The sequence below is a fragment of the Ruditapes philippinarum genome, unplaced genomic scaffold, assembly GCF_026571515.1.
Source record: "Ruditapes philippinarum isolate M1 unplaced genomic scaffold, ASM2657151v2 ctg118_1_1_1_1, whole genome shotgun sequence".
NCBI lineage: Eukaryota > Metazoa > Mollusca > Bivalvia > Venerida > Veneridae > Ruditapes > Ruditapes philippinarum.
In genome coordinates this window covers 101,044-128,868 of record NW_026857137.1, presented here as the reverse complement: position 1 = coordinate 128,868, position 27,825 = coordinate 101,044, and the positions used below count along the sequence as shown (strand labels likewise).

Genomic DNA, 27,825 nt, shown 5'->3' with positions numbered 1-27,825 from the left:
TATTGCAGACTCGATTGCAAACTTGATAGACAAATAGAAATAGCTTATGAAGATATGACACAATCGTGATTTTAAAAAAAAGCAACAAGTATAATTAAATTGTAGAAAGGCAAAAGGGTATAAACAAACACTTGTCAGTAGATATTAAATCATTTATTTCATGTTCAACATATTTTAGATCAGTGTGTTCCTTATGCAATATTCAATATATACAATAGTTGTAGAAAGCAAGACAAGTGCGGTTCAAGTGAAGTACATTATTTTAAACAAACTTGTATAAATCAAGTAAGAAACTGCAACCAGTGGAGGTTGTCTTTGTTCAAAAGGCATAATTATTATTTTGTTTTCTTTGCATCCCATTTCCATTACTGTTTGTGTTTCAAAAACGAATAACTATTTCTTTCTGTAAAAGGCCAAATAAGAGTTATATAACATTTAGATAACGTTTTAGAACATGTTAGATGCATATCACCTAGCGCAAGTAGTGCAGCGTGTGAAATTATTGGTCATAAAACTAGCAAAATGTAGATATTTTGACTTCTATACACAATACTTAATCACAATAACTGTACTTGCCAATAAGCAACAGAAAAAAAGATGGCCAAGGTGATTGGCCAATGATTACCTTTCTGGCAAATATTACCAGACATCAAAAGTAAAAAGCCTTTGAAAAATAAACATGAAAGCACTTCTGAGGCATAATGGGCTTTAATAGTTTGCATTTTATGAATAATGAATCAGTTGAACTGTAGGCTAGCATGGACTTATCTGTCACTTGTCAAGTTAGGCATTGACAGACAGAACTGAATTTCAACTTAACCAATTACGACTCACGCATGGGAAATAGTGACTGTCGAAGCGGTAAAGACAAATCCAATAAGTCACTAAAAACCAGTATCTGTCCATTTAAGGTCCTCCCGCTATACTCAATAGGCAGCGGATCGGATTTGTCATCAAGGGATCCCTAGTTCGATCTTTGCGCAAGGCAAAATATTTCTGTTGACAATTAAGCTCGAATATTAAGTTTAAATGTCATTTGTCTCTCAAAGTTTTTAAATAAACATATATGAGCCAAATAATAAAATCGGATGACAGAAATGACTTATATCTAAACGATGTCGCAAATGGTTTCATAGAGCAGATTTGTTTTTGATTATTATACGACCTGATTACGGGTTACGAATGTATTTTAATTCCATTTTATGTATTTTTTAAACTTGGCATGATCTTTAACTGGGTCTGTTCATGTGCTTAACATCTGTAAAGTCTTTGAACATAATTGTATTGTCAAATTTATTGGACTGAAAAAATTCGTTTATACGCCCCCATTTTAGTTTAGTTCAACACAACCAACGTTATTATCCACAAAACGCTGCATCCCGTATACATATGGCAATTAATATATTCCTCTAAAAATATTTCATTTTTGTTTTATAATACGAAATAATACTTAAAATATTACGGACATATCGCTTTAAATAGTCCTGTCTTGCTTTTTGCTAATTTCATAGGAAAGGTATGTTATATATTTTAATGAATATTTTCATTGTATTCCGATTGTCATCTGTTTAACGGTTAACAGGTGGTAATAAGTTTTTCTTAATTAATAAACAGTAATGTGAGTTGACTTGACATGTCTCAATTTCAAAAATGAATTCTTTAAATACGATTTACTTCTTTTCTTCTCTCTAACGTCATTCTATTAAATATTACAGAAATAGAAACGCTGTTTTGCAACAAGTGAAACCTGAGAATGATGAAGAACACTTCAAGTAATGAAAATATGAAACCAAAAGCCCAGTTAGGGAATTAACCTCAATTACGGTCTGTCAGAAATGCTGACGAAGAGAAAGTGTGTTAGCTCGATATATTATTGTTTCTTTCTGCACGGTGTTTTGGACAAATCTAACATAAACGCAATTTGAAATATCAACGAATGCAAACATTTTGTAAGAGTTAAAACAAAATATTTTTGGTAACATTAGAGACAATGTTTAAGTATACATTCATGTGCTATTTTTATCAATTTAATTTCATAGTATTTTATAAATTAGTAATTTTATCCTTTTTTAAAGTGAAATATCAAGTATCAAGTTAACATTTGAACAAGACAAATTTAATCAGCGTTGTTGAAATATATTATCAAAATTTCTTGCGTCTGGCATCAAAATTTACAAACAATACATTTTAAAAATCTATAAAGATATTATTTTTATTTTGTAAACATGAAAGTTCTTATATAAGAAAAAATAATAAAGTTATAACAAATCTAGTGTACTTATTGAATCTATCTAACGATTATTTCATTATCTGTCTTGTGCACACGCATATCACAATGTCAATAAAACTCTTTCTTGAGGACAGTTTTGTTATTTTAAATGGATACCGATTCTTTTAGGAGATAAACGTGACCTTTATTTTGATATTCCTCAGCTGACTTAAATTGCACTGAAAGTTTTGTTGTTGTTGTTGTTGTTGTTGTTGTTGCTACCAGGCGGTTACTTAAATTACTAATATAATGTGTTATGTCCTTTCGATGCTTTACGAAGATTTACCTGGCCTTCCCTCTTCTTTTATTCTGCAGCTTTTTTTTTTTAATTGAAATGTAAAGATATTTGTTGGAATCATCTGGTTTTTATCCTATAGCTGTTTTCATATGATGTATGAACGAATATAATGATTGAAATGACTATGAATATTGTCTTGTTTCATTTATGAGTAAATGCTTGTTTGCTGTTTTAAGTAATTGATATTATTTGATTAATTTATATAGTGTCAACCTCGGACTTGTGGATCATAATGGTTTGATTACATTACATCAGATACTTGAACTAAAATGAATGAAATATGTAGTGGAAAAGCATAAATAAGATCTTTAAGCAGACATATTAATATTATGGTTATCTGCACAAAGACCTTGGTTAACTTAAATGTCTAAAGATATTTTTATATTAAGTCTAGCTTTTATGGCATATTATATCAATTCATTTACTGTTGTATCTTCACTAATGTCGGAAGTAAGGTTTATGTTAAAAATAAGAATGTTTAACTTATAGCTTATGTTATTTTCCCAGATCTTGCTCAATCCCTAGACAATAATTTGTATTTATTTCCAGTTCGTTGAATAAGTGCATTTGAAACAAGATGTATTGAGTATGTATTACAGACAAACATTTCGTTTCCGTCATATCAGAGTATACACGTATATATGATTTCTGTAATGTATAAAGCTTGGTCAATATTAAATACACAGAAAAGTAAAAGAACAGTTTTGAAAAAATAAATTGTTTAATATTTGTCTAGGCACTGAACTATTTTCAAACATTAATCCTGACAATCGAAAGATCAACCAAACAAAAGATTTTCAATGAAGCAAAAATACCAAATATTCAAGAAATTATTTTTACATAAGAGTTTAAAGATAAAGATAATTTTCATAGGCGTGTTGGTTCACTTAAATCATGTTGAGGTTCTTGGTATATCAATAAATAAGATTGTGTGATCAATATCCGTTTTATTATAAGTACAATAACGAAGACATAAAATTAATATCAAAAGTACATAGGATATAAAAGGTTGTTCTTGTTATTGGAATGTTTTCGGCTCGATGATCAAAATATAAATATAAAATAAAATGTGAAGAACATTAACATTATAATTGATCGACAACATATTTTTTCATTTATCAATACCAATCAAGCGTTACAGCATATAAATAAGCAAAATATCAATTATGCTGAGAGATGTATGTGCTACAACTGTTATTCTCCGATAATTTATGAACAACAGAAACACATATAATACAATTATAAATGAACATATTTTTATCTATTTAAAATAACAGCTATTAGGATGAATTAAAATATTATCTTAATACATCTTTGAAAGCCCCTTGTGGCTGCCTTTAGTTGTTGAGGCATAAGTATTGCAGAAGAGGCGGCTGACTGAATGGATTCGACTGGAGTCTATGTATTCCATAGCTTCAGCAGGTGAGCTGGTTTTGACCCCTGGTGTTGCTTTGAAGTTTGTAACACCCGAGGTTAGCCAAAATCATTTTGTTCCTGTTCCCGCACCATATGACCTAAACTGTGTTGTTGCGCCGTTAAACCAAACAAACAAACATCTGTGATAAATTAATTGTAATACTAATACTAGGTTTTAATTACAGTCATATCATACATTGAACATATATTTTTTACAAATTTTATACAAAAATTACAAATATTAGCAAACAAAATAAATGAGTATATATTTTTTTCAAGAATAACACAAGAAGTAGGCACCTAACCATATAATAGATACGAAATGCAAGCAAATATCAAATGCTTTGAAAATTGTATTTAGGAATTGATCTGTTGTGTTTTTACCTAAACAATATTAAATCTATAAATTTCTGTCATTCATAACCACATAACAGGTAGCGTGAAAATTACAAATGGATAAGTATACGTGATGCTTCATCGGTTTACAACATTATTAATACTAAAGGAATGTTTTCATCGTTTGAAATTTCGTATCTATACTAAATAATCGTTTATCACATAAGTCACTTTTCCCCAATTTCCTGAAAGTTTTATACACATAATGACTGTTATTGTCCTTAATCCGTCTATTGTTCTATTGTGCGATATAACTTTGTTCTTTTGGTACGTTAAGTCATGTCTTCTATTAGATCTCTGGGATATACAGAGATGGGCATTAAGGAAAGATTGCATTGTACCCACAATACATGCTGTGTGAATTAAACAAGAAATCTGTCCATACCATACGCAAGTAATTCCATAGTCTTCCTGCATGAAGCATATTGTTATAATTTCAAATATCCAGATAAATCTAATGCATTTACAAATCATTAGCACTTCAATTTGGAAGGAAATGTTATTGATTTCCGCACAAAAAGTTAAAGAGCAAAATAACACGGATCTTTTAAACGAAATTAGAGTTTTCCTAAAACAACATTTGTAACGACTTTTAGGTTCTGTTGCACTGCATTGTTAAACAATGTTATTTTATATTTCTTAAGTTAAAGCAATTGTTAAAAGATTAATTTAAAATTGTGTGAATATTGTAGACACAGATATCAGTGAATAGATTATAAGAAGACCAATGTTCTCGTCACATACAAAAATACTTTACTTTAATAGGATTTCCAAAATTGCATTATTTTGAGCATATCACTTACTGATTTTTCATCGTCTTCTTTTTTAAGATGTTCGGCAATGTACTTTACCCCTTTCATAGATTCTCTGATCTCAAACGGATATCTAGAAAAGTCATCTTTCATTGTTGATGAACGATTTCTGAGATTTTCATATTTGGGTACATTTGTCTGGTGCCACAACTGCACCCGTTCAGGGGCATCAACGTCTGTCTCAACCATCTCTATCCCATTTGACTTTAACTTTTTATTAGCAATAGGTCTTTTCATACCCAAAACCTTTGGAAGAATTTCTGTAAACACACGCTTTATCCAGGGTGACATTTTATGTGTAGACGGTGATCGGAAATGAACACTTAATGTATAAACAGTCAGGAATATAGACATTGTTACCACAATCATTGTAAAAAGTAGATATTTGCCTATTAATGGTATAACAATTGACGTTGGAGGGTTAATGTCAGAAAGAAGCAGGAAGAACACAGTCAAAGCCAGTAGTATTGAAATAGATAGAGTAATTTTCTCCCCGGAATCGCTGGGTAAATAGAAGACTAGAACAGTCAGACATGATATGGCAATACATGGCATAATCAAGTTAATTGTGTAGAACAAAGTTCGTCTTCGGATAGTGATATTGAAGGTGATGTCTGGATATGGTTCAGGGCAACATGGGTAGAACTTTTCCTTTCGTCTTGCTGTTACATTTATAATGTCCCATTCAACATTCTGATAGTAGTCACAGAGATCAACACCTTTAGGTATTACCATTTGGTTACCTTGCATAACACCTTGATCTTTCCAAACATGTTGAAGATCCACCTTAAAGTTATACACTTAACAGTTAGACAAAAATAACAATTACATTATAGCTGCAATTTATTCTACTTAGTGGCAATGTGCCGTTAAATATACATTTACTACTAAAGGGAATAGCCGCATTTCAATTTGCAGAACAAATTAATTATGGAATACATTTAAATACTTATATATTTTACAGTGTTAAGAACTGGTGTAGTAGTTTTACATTTAAAATTCTTTTTTCTACATCTCTTATGCTTGCCGGGTTTGTTGTAAGGTATAAAGGAGATTATTTGAGAACCACAAACATTGAATGCACAGCACTTTGACAAGAGCTGTGTTTCTATTGTGACTTAAGCTCATACTTTATATACATTAAGTATATATACATATAAAGGTTTAATTTAACGATAAACTTTTTGATATCATAGAAAAACAATTAATTTAATGTGATAATCATCACATCATTAGGTTTAAATTTTTTTATATATAAGTAGGAAGGAATATATTAAATTTATTTTAAATTGACTGGATTAGAGTAAAAAGTTAAGAGATGCATTACCTCGTGGCCATCGTATGTCCACACACCAAATTTCATGAAACATTCTTGTTGATCAAACGGAAAGAATTCAACATTGATTGGACAGTACGTTTTGTATATCGCTGGTGGTTCCCATTTGATCAGGCCAGTGTGGTACACCGTGGCTTTGGTGAGCAATGTTACAACATAATCTCCATCAGCACTGAAACACATTGAATTTTCCTTGTTTTTTTTTTTTTTTTTTTTTTTTTTTTTTGTTACATGCGTATCATTAAAAAATTATAAATTAACTTTCAGCACATATGTATTATATAGCTTATAAAATCTGGACAAGTGTGAATCTTCAGAAGCATTATCAACAAAATTACATGAAATGCAGATTGATTTTCACTGAATTGTACATGAGGGATTAAAAAGCGCACATCTTTAGGCGCTTAGACGGCTTGAGGTCTTCATTTTAACACTATGAACAGTTTGGAACTTTGTAATCATAACTGAAACATGAGCTTTTGTATAAAGATATTATGATTTGTTAAAATGTATAAAATTTGTAAAGTGTGCTTCAACAAATTTTAAGTGACTTATGCACATCCATGGGTATATAGTGAGTGAACGGGTGAAGATCAAAATATGTTTTCAATTTGCCATTATCCCTTTTAATTTAATAATTAAGTTTGCATAAACAATTAATAGCACACAGATCCGAATGAAGTTTCTGTAAATGTCCGTTAGATTTTACGTACAACGCTTAGTTTATAAAAAGAGTGGGGCAGTCTTTTTAATTTTTTTGAAGATTTATAATTTTATCCTGAACATTTTCCAATATCAACTGTTAGTCAAACACCATTTTGAAAGTCAATCTTTGGAAATATAAAGTCAATTCAGCTCAACTTGACTATGAAAATATGAGCATAATGTCACTTTAAATGTTACAAAAACTCCTTGTAGGTACAATATGATACTGTTGCTCTAATTATTTTGTTTTTATAAAATGCTTTTTTTTGGATTGTTTAATGAAATACAAATATTATTTACAGAGATTAAGGACTACACAAACATACAAACTTATAAAAACTAAATATCTGAGTATTAAGTGATGTTAAGAAAGTTTTGTTTAAAGTTTTTTAAGTAAAAATAATTCAAACAATTTGATATATTGATAGTATACAACATAAAACAATGGGTATAATATCGTTATATTAATTTAAACATAGTTCCAACGTATTGTGTCATAACATCTCTTTAAATAATGTCCAGTGTATGTGTAGTGCTATTTTGACATTATAATATAATACAATATTGTACATAATGTTTATACAAGAAATCATTATTTACGTATGTAATGAAGTAATTAAGAACCTACTTATTATATAGTAAGATATCTGGCCTCCATAATTCGTCAGAAGGAACATGTGTCATCTGTATACCTCCGAACTCTTGAGGATCCCACTGTAGACGTTGGTCTACCCATTCCTGTATATATTGTTTTATAGTCATATATAGTACATTCGTAAAATGTAAACAATAACTGGTATGTACTCAAAAGAGTTATTTTGGACAAAGGCATACTGTCCCCCTTTTGCTGAGTATTCATAAAATATATACAGAATTAGCATAAGTCCTAAACTGATTTTTTACTGAAGAAAACAGTTACTCTGAAATGAAAACGTTTTTATCATAATTGCATAACATATAACATATGCCATCATTCAAAAGTATTTAATGTTCCTTTCTGTTTAACTGGGAAATAAGATTGCTTATAAGACATAAACAAGAGAAAGCTTTTTAGATTAGAGGTTTGTAATTGCTACTCACATGTTTCAGCCACAGATTCGATGTCAGGATTTGATTCTTTTCAGACTGAAAATGGCAATATATCTATTTAAAGCATATGATTATATTATATGTTTATGAAAGGACAAATGTGTATCAGAGACTGTCTAGAGAGTGGGTATTAAAGACAATTAATAACAAGGAACGTAGAAAAGCAAAACAGATATAAAAAATGTAGTAATTATTAATTGTTTTTGTATGTGTTAGAAATATAATGTTGTTTTTTTGTATTTACATCGAAACAGTCAATAACACGCACTTGTATGGTCTTATCAAATACTGGTTTTCATAAACCAGACCGAACAGATATAACTTCTTCATGTTTCCACTTATCAAAATTGACACGTGTTACAAGCGATATACCATTGCAATATTTGCTTTATTTTACAAACCTCACCGAGACTGGTTGCTTTCAATGAAACATTATTGACGTTCAACATGGCAGCTTATTAGGAAATTCGAGTTAATCAAAGTTGCTTCAAATTATTTGTGAATTGTAACTATAAAGCAATCTATTGGTCCATTTTTACAAAATTTCTTCTCCTTATGACTAATAATTGCCGTCTATTCAAATAAAACGCTTTAAGATATTAAAAAGATCTATGATAAGCTATAAGTATCATTCCTTCAATAACTGTTCATAATGTTATTATATAAGGAATAATATTTTAAAATTCAATTTGAAATAGACACTTAACTTAAATTAGTACCTTTGTGTAAATATGGTCACGTATCTTTAACTAAAAGATAATATTAAAATTTGTACATAAATGTTTTAAAGACAATATTTGAAGAATTTTTGAAATATTTAGATAATTTACATGTAGTTAAAGAAGTCTTCATTCGAAACAACGTATCACTTACTAAATCAACAATGATTATATATGTAAGAGTTGCATCCATTAAACAAGCTACATAGAGGTATTTGTTTAGTTCAGTGTAAGGTCGGAATATATTTCACCGAGTTATTACATGCAAAGAAACGTTTTAAAAAGACATTAAGCCTAATACTGAATGAAAAGCGCGCCAAATAATAATACAACGTGACGTCATTTACGACGTCATGTCATTAAGTTGGTACCCAGTACTGTGCACGCTGGTATTTCACTGAAACAACGTAAGGGGCTTAAATTCAAAACAGTGAAATTATCAAAGTGGTAATTTCACTGTTTCAAACAGTGAAATTACCAGTTTTATATCACTGATATATTTCTATAAACCACCGAAAAGCATGTAATAAATAAAGATAATTAAACATTTTCCTATGTGTTTTAGATCGCAATATGACATTCTTTTCGTTAATAAACAAATCAGTTAACAGTAAGAGAGCTGTCATCAATGCCAATTTTGTCTTTTCTCTTCTTATAACTAATTAACTATTGGACCATGCATGGCCAATAAGGTTTGATATAAAAAATAACCGGTCTGTAAAATAAAAGGGCAATAAATGCTGGGTAGCGGAAAGCTTTAATTAGAAACGGAACTATTCTATTTCTCATTATCCGGAATGAGAAAAGAAACATTATTAGCAGCAATTTGTTGGACGTTTATGAGATTCCACAAAATGTCAGACATCCGGGACGAAGCATGGTTTAAAAGTAGTATAAGGTTAGGTTTAATACGATTGATATCTGAGAAATTACTCGCGTCCTTTGAAAAAATGAAATGTATGTTTTTATTCTAATTTCAAAACAAATCTCAGATTAAATGTTAAATTCAAAGTAAAACCCGATAAAGTTTGTTAAGGCAACTGATCAGAAAAAAGAAGATGATGAGTTATAAACAAACAATATGCCTTATATATTTTACCCCCATTATTGTGTATGATATCACTAAATAAACAAAATACATATGAATGTCATCTGGTCATCTAGAATAGATTAATAAAAGTTAATGTCACATATTGTGGACACACATATTGTGGATATATTTCAGTAGGGTATTTATAAAGAGACAAAACATAAACCATAAGTTTTCGTTGTCAGACATATCAAAAACGGGTTTCGTAATGAAAATGCAAGAGGAAATTCATGTTGTTCAAGCATTTCTTAAATGTTGATAGTTAAAGAAAGAAAATGATTGTTTTACAAGGGCTTTGAAATAATTGCACGTAAATACGGCTTTAATATTAATGCCGTGACGTATATATCAAGTCTATTTCATATCTTGTCGTATCAAATACTAATTGTTTTTTGTAAATAAGTTTAAAAGAATCCAGTAAAATAGCTGATTTCCGGAGAGAAACGTGATTGGAATAAAACAAATGAAGTTGAGCAAAATTGGATTCTGAGAAATAACCTACGTTCATTTAAAAGAAAAAACTCTTTAAATCAATGCATGGTTTGAAAGGTAGTAGAGGGTTTCTTTTTGTCTATTTCTTAAATCAAACATAAAATGTTTGTAATTAGGTTTAAACTTTTTTAAATAAATGATGATCTTTTGATATAAGATTCCAGCGACTAAGAAATAAGATAATCAAATAGCGATATGGAGACTATGCGTTAGCCAATACTTTGTGTATCAACATAATTAATATTCTCGCCATTTTACACGTTTTAGAATTGATTAATTTCTGTTTTATTTTGTCTCTATATTTGCTTGATTAATATTACTTACATATCTTTCGACTAAATTTTATCAATCATTACTGATTTATGATAACATACGTGTACGCTCAATATATCTTATTTACAAAAAAAAACAACAAAAAATATAAGAAATTTATCAAATACAATGAGAAAAAAAGAAAGAGAAGAAAATATTATTATAATACTTTCCTAAAACACAATATTACACTATTGACACAGTATTTCACAAACCCTTAATTACGTTCAAGTAAGATTCCAAAATCATAACTTCGGTCGAAGCAAATTATATTTTTACATGGTCATTTCCTTACGATAATTTGAAAATATGTAAAAATTGGATAAACGAATATAAAAATTAACTTTTTTATTTGTTAATTTCTATTAAAAAAATATGTTTTTTTTAAACGAATCGAAAAAAACCCTTTCTTATTTCCCTTTATATATATTCTAGAATGAGATGTATGTGAGTTTCAGAATATGTAGTCGGAAACTCTTAAATATCTCAGGTTTTAAAAAACGTTTTAAATATTGCTAATACCCCAAAAAAGGGAAAAAAGGGAAAGGTCTATATAGGTGGGTTTCGTTTAAAGTATTCTATGATGAAGTTTTTGATTGTAAAAATTTCTCCTGACTATGTTTCTCAATTATTAGTTTCGTTTTCAATGTAGTTTTTGTGTGGTTTTTAATGTAACAAAAGAAACGCTTCAAATGTTGAACTGTATTTACATAATTTTAAAATAAAGCACATGAACTTCAGTAACTTAAACTATCGCATTTTTTTCGTTGTATTTTTGTTGTTTACATTGTATTGCAGCGAAGATAAATAGTTTGTATTTAAACGAAGTAAATCGAATATGTTATGAAAGAAAGTTTTTAAAAGTATTTTCAATACCAATCCCGATTAGGTTATGACTGAAGAATACAGCGGTTTGGTTTCTTGTTTGGTACTTGTTAAATTACTTACTGGTAATATGATTAAACTAGAAAACAGAAAAGTTGCAGTGTTTCAGCCGTTTGTATTATCTTAAATTTATTTAGTTAAACATTGATAAAGAAATACTGTAGAAAATTACACTAGATTTCCCTTTTCCCCTTTTGGAAAAAAAATTTTCTTAAGATTTAAACAAGAAACTAATAATTTTTTGGTAAAAAGATAAACCAAAATTTTGCCCCCTTTTTTCCTTTAAAATTTGAATCATTGCTTCAAAAGTTTTTTTCTTCTGGACGTTTCATTGGTGTTTTAAAACGTTTTTTTTTATAAACTTCCTGAGTTTTAAAAGTTTTACTTCATTAAAATTTGCCAATTGTTGATGGAATTGGGGGATCGGTCTGTTTTCACGTTCTAAAAGGCTCACCAATTTGAAAACCCTGGCAGAGTTTGGACAAAACCAAAAAGGTCATTAATCTTTAAAAAACTTTTCTGTTTTTCTTCTGGATTTTTTATTTTTCCATAAAGTCTGATTTATGTTTACATTACGATATATCCTTTAATAGAATACCATAAGCTCTGAATAAACGTACCTGTATATAATCAGTATTTTTAATACGAGACTAAAGTAAACAACAATCCATGTTTTTAAAAACCAAAAGGTAAAATCAATTTCTGCCGCGTAGTCAGATACTCTTTGATGGGTTAAAGAGTCATCAGCATTTGCTTATGAGAAAAGGATCTGATAAAAAATCTAGATTCAACATCATGAATATATCATGGATGGTTAATGAGAAAAGTTAAGATGAACGATGCATTAGGCAGAATATATTTCGAGTTAAAATATTTAAAATTATAGAAATTATAAACTTATTAAAAACATTATATATAGCATTTTAGAGCCTTTAAAAGTACAGTGTAATGAATTGATTTTTTTTGCAAAGTGTATTTTGCTTTTCAATTTGTTTAAAATATTTCTTTTTTTTGTTAAGAAAAGCACCGATATGTATAGTAAACTATAATTATGAAAATGTCATAAATGCCTTTAAAGTTTTAATGTTTGTCATTTGACAAAGTTTATGAATTTTATGTGTATAGCTTAATGGAATGCGTCTATTTTATGTTTTAGAAATATTTAAAAGTTATCATAACATAAATTGATAAGAGAGCCATTTTTTATCTATTATAGAAGTGCTGAAGTGTCTAATATAAAACATATTTGAAAAAAAACTATGGATATCTTGTATATTAACTTAAGGTATTATCTATACAGAACTTTTTCATGTACAAGAAATAAATTTTACAGTTCTTTGATACAAAATATAATTGGTAAACTGTCGTATGCTGAAGGCTAATTCATGTTCGCTAAACTATGAATTTCAAAGAAAAACCATGTCAGCAAAATATGATAACGAAACCGTTGTAGTTAAAGCTGATTAAAGCTGACGGTACGTAATCCATTAAAGCTAGCATAATAGCAAAAGCTAAATCCTTGAAAACAAACCATAACAGCAAAAATCATGATAGCTAAACCATGATAGCAAAACCATGATGTTGAAAGCTGAACCTTGCTGGTATTTGTTTGAATGTATTTATTCTCGCATAACCTTGGACCTTTGTTTAAAGTCTCAAATATTAAAGATAATCATGGCAACACTGTTGTATACACATTTATTTGTCCAATTATTGTTTTAGAGGGAAATGTAATTCTAACTTGATGTGAAATTAACGTGTGTTCTGTATAAAATTGCAGTAAATGCCAAACAGATCACACACAAATTAGTTTTATGGTTTTACAATTAGTTTTATGGTTTTACAAATGACCCGAATGTGTTTCATGCCAATTCTATTAGATATATTTGCTGCAATGCATATAATTCTCTATTAAACATATAAAGCGTACTTTGTGAATCCAATAACTAACCAATTAGCTTAGGAATTAAGCACCGTGTCAAACTTCTGTCTCTCAGCCAGGGATAGTTGGTGAGAACTATATTCCTGATAAAACATCGGCAATACAGCCAATTCATTGAAATAAAATGTTACATTGTCACAAATATTAAATTTTTCTCTTTAATTAAGCTAATCCTTATTAACTCTGTGTTCAAAACATACTTTGTACACCCAATGAATTCCCTATGTCAATATCATTTATCTACACCCCTGCTGTAATCGTCACAACTTGGTTGGTGCGTTTTGATGGACAGTAGAGGAAGTTATGAAAATTGATAGAGTAACGTAAATACATATCTATAAGGAAAATAGTTAAATGAATAATGAGTTTCCATGAGGTGATTAATATAACGACATAGCTAGTTTCATGGAACAGAAATGATTTTCAAAGGAAACTTATGAGAAATTTATTCAGCATCTTACACATATATGGTAAATAAATTCATGTTTCTCTAGAACAGCTTCCAGCTAGTCTTATGAACAGACAGATTAGTGTAATGTTATGAATACATGATTTTGATACCAAGTTATAGAAAGAGCATAGAAACACGAGGCTATCTGACTTGTACGAGGGGCGTAGCCCCCGAGTATAAACCAGATTGCCTAATGTTTTAAAGTTCTTTCTCTTGTATATCATAGGCAAACATAAAAACACGTTCGCTGTTTTCACAATACGAAACCCAAGAAAAAAGTAACCAGGGAACGAGCATCTGAATATGATAATTCTATTGCTATCCCCCATAAGTAAACCCCAGACAAAATGAACCATTCAATTTGCATGCTCTGGGTAGCGGGTAGCTAATACCTGTACTCCAGTTAACGCACTGTGGAAGTATATGTGTACGATTTAACTCTGACACATTATGAACAGAAAGGTCACCAAACTATGATACAATAAAAGATTAGATCATGTTTGAGATGACTGTTTTAGATACCTTCTTCAACATCAATAACAATAACGAAAACAACAAAAACAACAACAACAACAACATTAACATTGACTTAATAAAGAACAATGAGGCATTATTAGCAAAGTGTAAGGACTTTATAAGAATCCGGTTGTTTATCTCTGACTTCCGAACTGAAACGTGCCTTGAATAGACAATATGATTTACAACAATTGCATCTTAACTTACGCCTCTAGAAAGAATATTAGAACTTATTTACCGTCTTGATTTGCATACAATCATAGCGTCTGTTCTAATGTATTTCTTTATTTTAGACACAGAATCTTTGTAATTAAATTTAAGATATTGTAATTAAATGAAGGAATAATATTATGAGGATTCGGCGGCTGGAGTATGATATGATATGATATGATATCTAGATAGTAAAGAACTTTAAATGGCAATGGAGAAAAAAAGAATACGTGAGAATTTCTTCCAACAGAGCAACTAGCTATAATAGAAGTCATAAAGAAGACGGCATTACTCAGATTAATGCAGTTAACTGAATTTTCTTATTGATAGTGCGTTTTTTTTAATCTTTTTTGTCAAATGAATTATGAGTAACTTTAAGTCATGACGCAATAAATAAATTAATAGTACTTTAAATTTAATCATTTTGCGATATGATACACTGACCTTCGCAAAAATATCTTAGACGCTACTTTTATACATGGCCTACATTTAATTGCAGACATTTACTAGACTAAGTGTATTATTGTCTGAATCTAAAATAATTGTAAGAGATCTTTCTTAATGTTTATATTATGCAAATTTAATTAGAAATTACTTTTACAGAACTTCAAACGCTATGTTAAACGATATTTTGGATATCTTGTATTTAAAATGATTTTCTGTCTCTTTAAGTTACCTTTAAATTAAATGTCTGACGTGGAGCAGTTGAGCGACATTTGTAATGGAATTGATGCTTATGTAATTGCATATGTAATTGTATAAAATGTTGTAACTCTTAATTACAACGCATGATACTTTACCAAATGATAGTAGAAGCATTAAACTAGTTCACGATAGCTGCACCATGATAACTAAAGCTTAACCATATTAGGTAATTCATGATAGAGAATGCTTAACAATGACTGCCAAACCATAAAAGCGAAACCATGATTACGCTAAAACATAAAAGATAAATATGACAGCAAAAGCTTAGCGAAAGCTACAACATGATATTGTAGGTATTGTAGCTTAGCCATGATAGCAAAAGCTTATAGCTAAACTATGATATTGTAATTATTATAACATAACCATGGTATTTTAGCTATTGTATCTTAACCATGATAGATAAGCCATGATATTGTAATCATAATAGCTAAACCAAGATAGTGAAGGCTACATCATAATAGCGACAGCTTAAACGTGATATGGAAAGCTGAACTAGACTGACAAAAGCTAGATCAGGATATCTGAACCATGATAGCACAGCCACGATAGAAAAATCCTAAACCATGATTATAAAACTATAATAGCGATAGCTAACCATGATAGCTTGTTATCTATAAACCATAATAGCTAAATCATGATAGCCAAAACTGTTAGATAAACCACAACAGCTAAACAATGAGAAATGAACAAAATGTATTTATAACTGATGGGGGGACTCGTGAACGGATTAAAAAAGATAACAATAAACAAGTATATGCTCTTATGTTTAAACAATTGGAAGACATTTTCTGTGAAAATGGCACTAAACACTCAACGAATTTGTTTTATTGCTTTACAAATAGACCCGAAAGTACTTCATGCCAATTCAATTAGATTTATTTACTGTAACAAATATAAAAAAGTTTAGAGGTCACACATCACTATCGTGCTTGAAAACTGTAGAGGAGCACCTTAGGTTTTCCTCTGAGAAGGTGCCCTATAAACTTAACTGAGTCGGTCTGACTTTAAACAACAACAAAAAAAAATTTATAAGGAAGCGATTATCCGAATAACCTACCATCATATAGCATATACAAAAGACTTTCATGATTTATATTTACCACAAACATACGAGTATTAATGTAGACGAAATAACTTAAACCTGAGTAAGGAGAAAAAATAATAACTAGTACGAGACTTTATTAGCAGAGTGTAAGAACAGTATAAAAATCCGGTATATCTTATATCCGGAATGAAGCGTGACTTGAACCGAGCGAAAGGTCTACAACAATTGCATCTTATATAACGTTCATGTTCATTTAGACTTATTTAACTTTTTCATTAAGATTAAGACAAGGCGTCTGTTTTAAAACCTTTCTTTTTCAGTCGCAGAATATTTTAAATTTAATTTAAGATGTTGAAATTAGATGTAGAATATGAGATTCGGCGGCTAAAATGTTCTATGAGCTCTGAAAAAGGGGGAGGTAAATTAGAAGCAATAGTAACGAATTTTATACAAGAAAATGTCTTGCAAAAGAATATATTTTATAGATTTTAAATAAGAGAGAATTTTTTTTTAAAAAAAAGAAGTAAAATGATTAACATTTAATGATAGAAACGCTTGATTTATTTGTGAAAGTAATTGGTATCGTTCTATTAATAACGTGGTGCAGAAAGAAATTATAACCAAACAGATGGCTTGAACTATATTGTCAAACATGAACTTGCAAATAATAAGTCAATATTTCTCTTCAAACATGATATGCAAAAATCGTTCAGGTTTACGAAACAGATAGAAATAATGCAAGCATACTGAGTCTTTTCTATGAGATGTCAAATTATATTCACATACTTTGTGTCCCTGGCTAAAGGCAAGAGCCTGTTAACTTGTTGGATGCCGCTAATGACAATGATATTTTTTTTTTTAGTTCTATTATGTACTAATTATTGAATATATTGAGAAACCTTTGCAGAAAATTACAGTAAACTCAATTTACCATACAATGCATAGCCAAATTAAGCCTATTTACTTGCTTGCGGGAATAGTGTACTCAGCTGCATGCATAACATGTCATTCATAGTTAATGCAATTGTCAAAGAGTTCACTTCCAGCAGAACAGAAAATTCAAAATATTCTAGAAACAACAATGACAATTATTCAAAGACGGCTAGAAATGTATTATATTATCACAGACAAGAGACTTTATTATGCATACAAACTGATATATATCTTGATACCAGACACACAATGATAGCTTTGACAGAACTTGCTGATAGCTGATAAAGGACAATCTAATATAACTTGATGGAATGAAAAGTAACTTTTAAAATGTCAACATTGACAATGTTGGCTGACTGAATATGAATAAAAATAGTTTTTTTACAGACAGATTTTTTTTACATCTTTTGAAAGAACCAAGAAGAAGAAAACGCGTTCGCAAGGGGCAAGAATACAATCAATCAATTTGTTTTAGACAATGCATTCTTCAGAATCCACGACTAACATAAATTGTGAGTATGAAAAACAATGTTACTTTAACATCGCGAATATAATCAAATCTTAACCCTTTCCTTACTGAAACCGAAAAGAGATCCGTCTTTTGCACTAAAACAAGTCTCGTCTGCACAGTCTGACAAAGTACAATACTGTCAACTGACTAACTTTTAATTTTCATCTTGACATCCTTAATATGTTTATGGACAGGTCTAGATATGGAAGCTAGACAAGTCAATTTAAGGGCTATAGCCGATCAATTAAAAGGTTAATTTCTCGTTATTTCAAGCATAAAGATAAATGAAATGAAAGAAACTTGGGCATATAAAGGAAATGATAAAAGAAATGATATATAATGTTTATCTTAAAACCTCTTCTAGACTTTTCTCTTTTATATGGAATACCATGATTATTTGATGTGAAATTGACTGGTGTTTAGTGTATGATAGAGCAATAAACGCTCAACGGATCACAAGTGACTAGCTTTTTATTGGTCAACAAACGATCCGAGCATCCTTCTTGTCAATTCTATTAGATCCATTTACTGTAATTAGCATATAAAGTAGCTTCTAAGAGACAAGCTCAGAAAAAGAATGGAATAACTTAATATTTAACAAGACCATGTGGACAAAATTTACATGAAGAAATAGTAATAACTTTAGATATGTTTCCATTGACGAAGAATTTCGTTCGACATTTAAAAAAGTTACGGGAAATGTTAATAAATGTAATCATGATACACATTACTGTGTCCTTTTAATAAAATTCTAAAGACACAAGGTGATTCATAGTCATAAGAACAAGTACACATCAGTTGTTAAAGCAAGTAAACACTTAAACAAATTCCAATGCTCTCCTTCGTTTGTTGCTTTTGTTGTAGTCTATGAGTGTAACGGTTTTCAACTTCGACACATTGATAAATCTAAGTAGTAACATTAAAACAAATCATATGCGTAAAAAATATTTTATATGAAGTGAGACTTCATATTGATGAAAGTAGTTTGTTTCTTTATGAAGCGAAGATCATCGCACTGGGAACATATCCACGTGTTATTGTATACAGTTTATATTTATTTATAGCTTGATTCAATACAACATATACCATAAAGTCTAATTCATTATCAAATACGTATTATTCTAGTAACGCATGTTGTTATCATCTCTATATCTGTATTACATTTTATAGAACTTTTATAAATGCTTATGAAGAAAAAAGGAATCAAGCTTAGAACGTATATATTTTTTATCATATTGTATTGCCAAATATCGAGGTTAAACTGTTGAAGAGATCTAACTGATCTACGACAGACGGAAGGTACTTTGTATTTTAACAATGCTCGGTCTGACTGTAGAACGTCATAAAGCAGCCACAATAAATTTGTGCTAAAGGTCAATCATTTACATATGTGGTATTACAAATGTATTAAAAAAACAAATTAAGAACAGTTTCCCTAATAGTGTCTTAAGACATATCATAATAGAGTGCTTATTTGAAGTGTAATTGATGGCTATCATACACCAGGCTACACCAGTATTTCATTAATTTAGAATCAGCTCTATAAAGTTTGCGATGACATATATAAACCTTCTAAACAAACCTTTGGCAAAATTTTAAAAATTCGACAAATATCACATTGCGTTTCAAAGGTTTCATGTTTAACTATGGCAAAAATCGATTTGAATTGAATATTTGTCCATTTTTACCATATAAATTGTATATAATGTTATTGGCAAATACAATTTGTATAATTATATTAATGAGTCGCGCCACGACAAAACCAACATAATGCGTTTGCGTTTGCGACCAGCATGGATCCAGACCAGCCTGCGCATCCGCGCAGTCTGATCAGGATCCATGCTGTTCGCTTACCAACTCTTTTACAAGTAGAGAAACTGATAGCGAACAGCATGGCTCCTGATCAGACATCTCGAAAAAAGCATTAATGGCTTATCTAATAACTATGGTGTACCTTGTTACGAGCCAGGCGTAACGAGAAAGAAAAGCCAGCAACAAACTTGTAACAATAACAAATTTATTACAGAAAAATTATTAAAGAAAAAATAAAATAACAAATTATCTTTACAAATACCTGAAGTCCAAATAAAAATTACAAATGTCTAGTCTGATCCTGGAATGATCCTTTTTTAATAGCACAGTTAAATCCAAGTTAACTCCAAGAACACTTTAGAATAAATTCCCACAATAAAATCCACAAGAATAATTAATAATCCAAGCTCCAATAAATCACTTAATTTCCAAGTTGAATAATACTCCAAATATATTGATGACTTAAAAGATCACTGATGACTAAAAAGGTAACTGATGACTTAAAGATAAGATTAATGAAAAATGTCTCCTTATATATATTAACTAAGAAGTTTCCAGAAAGGTCTATTATGTTCTCAAGTAATCATAATCTAGCAACTTCAACAATAAAGATCATTCCAGAAGTTTCTATCTAAATATAATGCATGAGTTTTCTACAACAGTTAAGAACCTTCTAGTACATACATGTAGTTTATGTTCTAAAAATAGAACAATGATAATATTGGAAATACCAACTGGTCAGATATAAATTATATACATGTAATATGTTGCATACATAACAACCTTTTTTGGAAATAAATTAATTCTAAGTAAAACCAGAAAATGCCCGACAATTTTGAATTAATCTTAATGATTAAATAGCTTTATGGAGTTACTTAGCTTACAATAAATATCATTTTAGCCATTAGCTTATTAATATTTTCCCACTAAATTGTCGTGTATAGCGTGATCAATTGTAGCACATTACAAGCGCTTAATGTGTTTCAAAAGCACAAAGAGTCACATAGGAGACTTAAGAAACAGCGGCTTTAAAGCATTCTGTAGACAAAATATAATCATTTACAAGGCTTGCATTGTTTCGTCATAAATTGGAGACTTTTTAAGCAGGAAATGTTCGAAGGAAATGGGAATGACAGACAGAACTTTTTTAAAGGGGATGGGACTGTCCTACATGAACTTGTGTAGAACATATCAAATAATGATTCTCCTTGGTAAATTCAGCATAGTTGATTATTTTCTGTCAATGTATCAGGAATTAAACTAGTCAACATTGCAGATGGCCATGACCTCGTTTGAAATATGCACCCAGCCTATGCATCTTTCTTGGAACAGATAAAATATTAAGATATCAGTAGCATAGCCATTGTGTATGCAAAAGGAGAAGTGAATAATTACCTAAAATACTTTCCACTCTAGTACTTACTCAATTTCTAAGCAAAATTTTAATATTTAAATTTTATACAAAAGTGAAAATAATATTAATGGTGTTCAATACCAGTAATTTCCAGCCGATCGGAAGGGAATAACTTCCTAGGACTATTCATGTCAATTATATTGTAGATACATTTACGGTGCTAAACATATTTTATAACTTTTTCGTTGTTCATTTAAGAGAGTCTGAACTAAAAACAGCTATCACAAACATAGAAATATGAACTTTAAATCACTGTCAGCCTCGGTATAAATACACCGTCTGTTTTGGTGAATAGTATTGTGAAATTAATAAAAAAAAACACGTAAAGAACAATCTATTTCCTTAATTACATCTTGGAAGTCGAACACATGATAAGTGTGTTAGATGGTTTTCCTAACATTCTATTACTAAACAAAACAACTACAAGTATCAATTAGACTTGTATTAATAGAGAGAGAAATATCACTTGACGTGTTATTAATGGCTATCATACATAAAGGCAACAATCATCCTTGAGTAACTTGGAATTTGTAATATAATCAATCTATTTCCGCTACCGAAGAATCTCGAGGAAAAACAATCATCCCATTCGTATATAGAGAGTTTTAAATAAGAAACATAGCAACAATAAACCCCTGTAAATACACATATGATTAAACAGAATATTGTCACAGTTCTTAAATCTTCCTCAAAATGTAAATCAATTTAATTCATTAAAATCTATTTGTCAAACTTATAGGTAATGTACAAAGATAATTTGATTTTCTGATAGATTATCCAGCAATGATCCATTTAATAATTTATAGATTATACAGTTCTGTTTTAGTTTGATTGTATAGTTGTATATAGGAAGCTATAAATTTATGGACCACTCTCTAGGATGTCAATTTATAATAACTTAATCATTCTATTACTTTCTATATTTTTCAGGGAATTCAATCTTACTTTCTTCATAGAAAAGAGTGAAATAAAAACATTTTCGTATTGTGTGATACATATATTTCCCAGGTTGATCAAGAAGAGCTAGATCAATATAAGAATCACAAATTAAGAAAATAAAAATGGCTACTTACAACTTCAAGAAGCTGGGAAAGCCGCATACCAAGTTTTACAGTAAGTTTACTTTCAGGTGTTCCATTAACAGTCCGTCCTGATGGTCGAATCAACTTGTTGTAGGCGTTTTCCTGGATTAGATAATCAAGTTAGACTTAACAAAATACATGAAAAAGATTACATATTGAGCCGGTGCTTGGGGCATTGACGGCAGCTTGCAATTATCAGTCGTCCACACACGGGCTTATTCAAACTAGGTCTTGAACATTTTGTTTTTGCCATGTTGGGTGACATTTTATTATTATTTACTGCGGCAGTAAAATGCCATTACTTGGCGGTACAATGTCAATACTTAGCGGTACAATGTCATTACTTGGCGGTATAATGTCAATACTCGGTGGTACAATGTCATAACTCGACGGTACAATACTATTACTTGGCGGTACAATGTCATTATTCGGCGGTACAATGTCATTACCTGGCGGTACAATGTCATTACTTGGCGGTACAATGCCATTATTTGGCGGTACAATGTCATTACTCGGCGGCACAATGTCATTACTCGGCGATACAATGTTATAATCCGGCGATACAATGTCATTACTCGGCGGTACAATGTTATTACTCGGCGGTTCAATGTTATTACTCGATCATACAAAGTCATTACTCGGCGATACAATGTTATTACTCGGCGGTTCAATGGTATAACTCGGCGGCTTAATGTTATTACTCGACGATACAATGTTATTACTCGCCGATACAATGTCATTATTTGGCGGTACAATTTTGTAACTCGGCGGTACAATGTCATTACTCGGCGGTTCAATGTTATAACTCGGCGGTACAATGTCATTACTTGGCGGTACAATGTTATAATTTGGCGGTTCAATGTCATAACTCGGCGGTACATTGTCATTACTCGGCGGTACAATGTTTTTACTCGGTGGTACAATGTAAAAACTCGGCGGTACAATGTTATTACACTGCGGTTCAATATCATAACACGGCAAGCGTTTACGTCGTGCTAATTGTCTAATACACTGCTAACTATATTATTCATTATGTTTTAGCATATATAATATTTTATTAAAAACTACAAAACTAAAATGAAATACTGTGTTAGATTATTTTATATAAAAACCCAAACAAATCCAAAGCTTTCAGTCGAGTTTATTAACAAGCAAATATACAAGTTCAAGATATGTCAATGAGTACAAAATGTATCAGAGTTGAATTTAGCTATATAACTGCGCTTCAATTGGAAATACGTTTATCTCCATCCCGCAGAATTTTGCAAAATATCACATGTTTGAACACAGTAATGTTTCATCTGTAATAAGAGGTTAATACAAGTGAATCCTTTTTATTGAAATTACATGTTAAAATGTCCCATTATCTCATTATCCGGGCTACAAATTAAGACAGTTTTTGCATTATTTTATATCTTCTGAGGAGATGTTTTTTCGGAATAATTGTTGCACAAGCAGAATAATTTCAGCAATAAATGGAGAACATTTACATAAGATATTGCAATTTTGAATGCTAGGAACCATATTCCGGTCTTTGAGCCGCCGTCACGTCATCTAAAAGTCATCAAATATTTTATTAACCTCTAGAAATACCACTTTAAGAGCTGATTCGGAGCTGATCCTTGATTATAAATCAAATGCTTCTATCACATAAAACATTACGCATCAGATTCAACAAAACGCTTGAATTAATTTAAGAGATTCACGTCGATCTTTGCATATATTTTATGTCTCTTGTCATTATAACTTACAAACATTTCAGGCTATTACCACGATTGCAACTTATTTAAAGACATGTGACATTCCAATCTCACGTTTGCAACATTTAAAGATGTGTTTAATATTCAAAGACATAAAGGATTGTCGTGTTCATGCTTTGAAGAGCTATATAACTTTAGAAAATGCACTTTGGAAAGGTTCCCTTCTATGTTGAGAATTATTCGAACTTATCATCATTTAAATATATGTATAAGCTGATGAAATGAACAAGCATTCAAAACGCTACTGAAATTATTGAAATTATAGAATTTGTCGTTATTTCTGTTTTTAACTCTGCACAAATTAAGAACAAGTATCACGTTTTGGCATGTACAAGTGTATATACATGTAGATTATAAAACGTTCAGAAAACGTAGTCATAAATAAGATATACCCCCTATTAATAATATAGTTTTATTATTTTCATAAAAGTTAGATTTTCGCGGCGGTTTAATGCCATTACAGCTTTTTTAACGTACTGGTTTGATCATCATTCAAATATCAAGCATGCATGTTGTTCCGTACGAATAACGCCAAGAAGAAATGATACAAGGACTAGGCAACTGTCTAAAGAAGAGGTATATGTTGTTGAACTTTTAAGTGATATCAGTGAATAGATGCGCAATACATCACATGGAAATCTTGACAAATTACATATTATCATACATTCATGTCCGTCGCAGCCACTTTTATTTAGCATTTTAATTTAATTTAATTAAATTTTGAAATTTTAAACAAATAATGGGGTGAATTTTGCAGTACTGTCCGATAATGTTTGCTTAATGGGCATTCTTAGATAACAAATTCAAATATTTCGTGTTAAAGCTTAAAACAAGCAATATTTTTGTAGCTAAATGGCCCATTTCGTTGCCTTTGATATAAAGAGATCTGTTTTTAATCGTTTGTAATATCGTTCATAAATATCGTTCATAAAAACGGGCTTAATTTTGTGTCCCTATAACAGTTCAAAACTCTTGTAAATGTTTATTCTTGTAACTTTAGTATCTCAAAAAAGTGAGTGCCATTGATGTTTTTGTCGTGAAAAGCAGTCTAGGAACAAATATTTTTACTAAAATCCATTCCATCATTTTAAAATGTTTCCATTCGTCAACAATATGCGATGATTTATTGGGCGCCCGGATGAACCCGCCAACTTATTAATCTTAAAATTGTCCACACAAAAGACTAAAAAGTGGGACAATATATCAAATTCTACACTTTATTCGTGTTATTGTCAATTTTGCCAACTTCTAATAGGATGAATAATCCTTCCTTTATACCAAATACACTCTTGTCTCTTCAAGCTAGACAATTCGATATTTGTTCTGATTTTTTTTAACACAAATAATATGTTCGAACGCATCAAATATCGAAGGCCCATTACGTCGTAGAAATGTTTTTATCTCTATTTTCAAAAGCTTATCATGTTTTTGAGTTCGGTTGTAGTTTCCAAACAGTTACTCATTGGCCAATTACCTGAACTATCTTTTGCTTCTGTTGCTTTTTAGCAATTAGTACAGTTGTATTGACTAGTATGTTTAATGAAAGACAAAAAACTACTTTGTTTACATTTTGTTAATTTAATGACAAATAAATTCACATTCAAAACTACTTTCGTCATGTGATAAGCATTTATCGTGCTCTAAGGCCATTATTTTAACGATATAAACTCATGTAAGCTCATTTTAAAGACGGAAAAACATTGTTCCGAGACATAACATGTGCCAGAAAGTCGGCATAGATAACACTAGTGTATACCACAGCGCGTATATTTACATGTCAACATTTCTTTTTAAATATTTCTTTAAAATATATTTTAATGTGCATGTCCTATTTGATAATTTCATTAATGATTGAACAAGCAGCTTGACTGAACATGTCCTCTGTGCATACTACTAAAATGGCGATATTTAAATAAAAAAAGATAAATTCTCAATATCAATTGGTGCTCTAAACATATAAATATCATGTGTTAACAGGTATCAAATGTCAAGATTTTTTTTAAGTTACATTCTAAAGTTTGATATACAATAAATATACAATACGTATACGTCATTAACGTTATATTAATTGCAGAAGTTATTATTATAATATTGAATTATTTTATTATGAAGAAAGGGAAGTAACTTTATAGTATTTTTTCAAGTACCGATTTGTTCATCGTATACTGAAGTAAAAAGTTTATATTTAAACACGACGTGATCGTACATTGAGGTAAATGTACAACCGCTGATTGGCTTTTAAACATAAAAGAATCATGTTAAAACACATAAGCCACTAGCACATTCCTCACATCATGTGTACTGTTTGCTATACATGTACAGTGTCCTAAATATACACCATTATTTTTGTCCCAGATAATGCAAAGAAATACCATAAATATTATAACAAAACTTCCAGAATCAAAAAAAAAAACCAAAAAATAAGCAACATGCATTCGGCTAATTTGATTAAACTTTAAATTATCTTTAACAGAATAATTTCTTAAAGGACGCTAAGAATTAATCATAGTCAAAAATAATAAAAATAACGGTCTGTAAATAATTCCTGCCACATAAATATCGCTTTCACTGGTTGGAACTTGTAAGTTTAACTTTGTCTTGTTTTACATGGTATAGGTGTTTTCAAATTGAATAAAATGAAGTTTAAAAGCAGTAATTAATCTATTAAATGTTATCCAAGTACTATCTGGTATGTTAAGTGTCCTAACAAATTTAATCAAGAAAAATTCAGATTCCAACAATTTATATCTATATTAATCGTTTTCTGTTAATATGTGCCTTATTTTATACATACTTGTTGTGCAGGGTTGTTACTTTTAAAAAGAACGACTACCGTAATAAGTTATGAATAAGTAATTTGGACTTACCTGTAATAGGAAGTGATGAAGACGCTGCTCGGGTCGCGGTTTAACTCCATACCATTATAAACACTATTATTCAAAACGAAAATAAAATATGTGTTGATTTCCCCATCGTCCCGTCAAGACTATTTTCAATGCGAATCAAGATGTTGTATTTTTGTTTTACCGTTATCGACTGTATATCAGTTTCATTATGAATTTGATATGGTAATATTGTCTACATACTTCAACGAAGATCGATCATATTAGTTTTACGGCGAGAGCCTGAAAGTTTATGAAACAAAATTCATTGCATAAAAACAAAACTATCATAATGCGAGTAATTCATTATGTATGCTCTGTGAAAATCAATGAAAAACATGTTTTAAGTAAGAGATTTTTAATTAATTCAATTATATTCTAGTTTAATTTCCAAATTTTTAAATTCCTTACTATAAAACAAGCATTTCGTAAAGTCATAAAAATTCCATAGGAGAAGATTAATGTAGAGCTAGGTTGTATTATTATTGTATTAACCGTTCGTAGTTCTCCATTCGGAGATTTCGAGTGAAGACAGTATATCATTTTTTTCAAAGTTAAAGGGGAAGCGAGTGGTATCGGACGGTTACAGCGTTTGTTCACTAATAGACGTATATCAGACAACGTAAATTACAGTGAAATAAGAATAATCCAAACTATAATTTTCTTTACACAAATGTTTTACTGAAAAAAGAGCATGTAAAAACTTCTGGTCTGATATTTAGTAATTTAATAATCGGGTATTA

General features: G+C 30.2%; 1 protein-coding gene across 1 annotated transcript; it reads right to left on the bottom strand.

Annotated features, from left to right (window-relative positions):
• Positions 1-4,863: 4,863 nt before the first annotated feature.
• On the bottom strand, positions 4,864-27,142 carry LOC132748899 (acetylcholine receptor subunit alpha-like). Its single transcript, XM_060738566.1, has 6 exons — positions 27,068-27,142; positions 22,432-22,542; positions 8,313-8,357; positions 7,861-7,970; positions 6,519-6,699; positions 4,864-5,977 (listed from the first exon to the last, which is right to left on the bottom strand). The coding sequence occupies exons 2-6, from the start codon at positions 22,456-22,458 to the stop codon at positions 5,138-5,140; spliced, it is 1,203 nt and encodes a 400-aa protein (XP_060594549.1). The 5' UTR covers positions 22,459-22,542; positions 27,068-27,142; the 3' UTR covers positions 4,864-5,137.
• Positions 27,143-27,825: the final 683 nt, after the last annotated feature.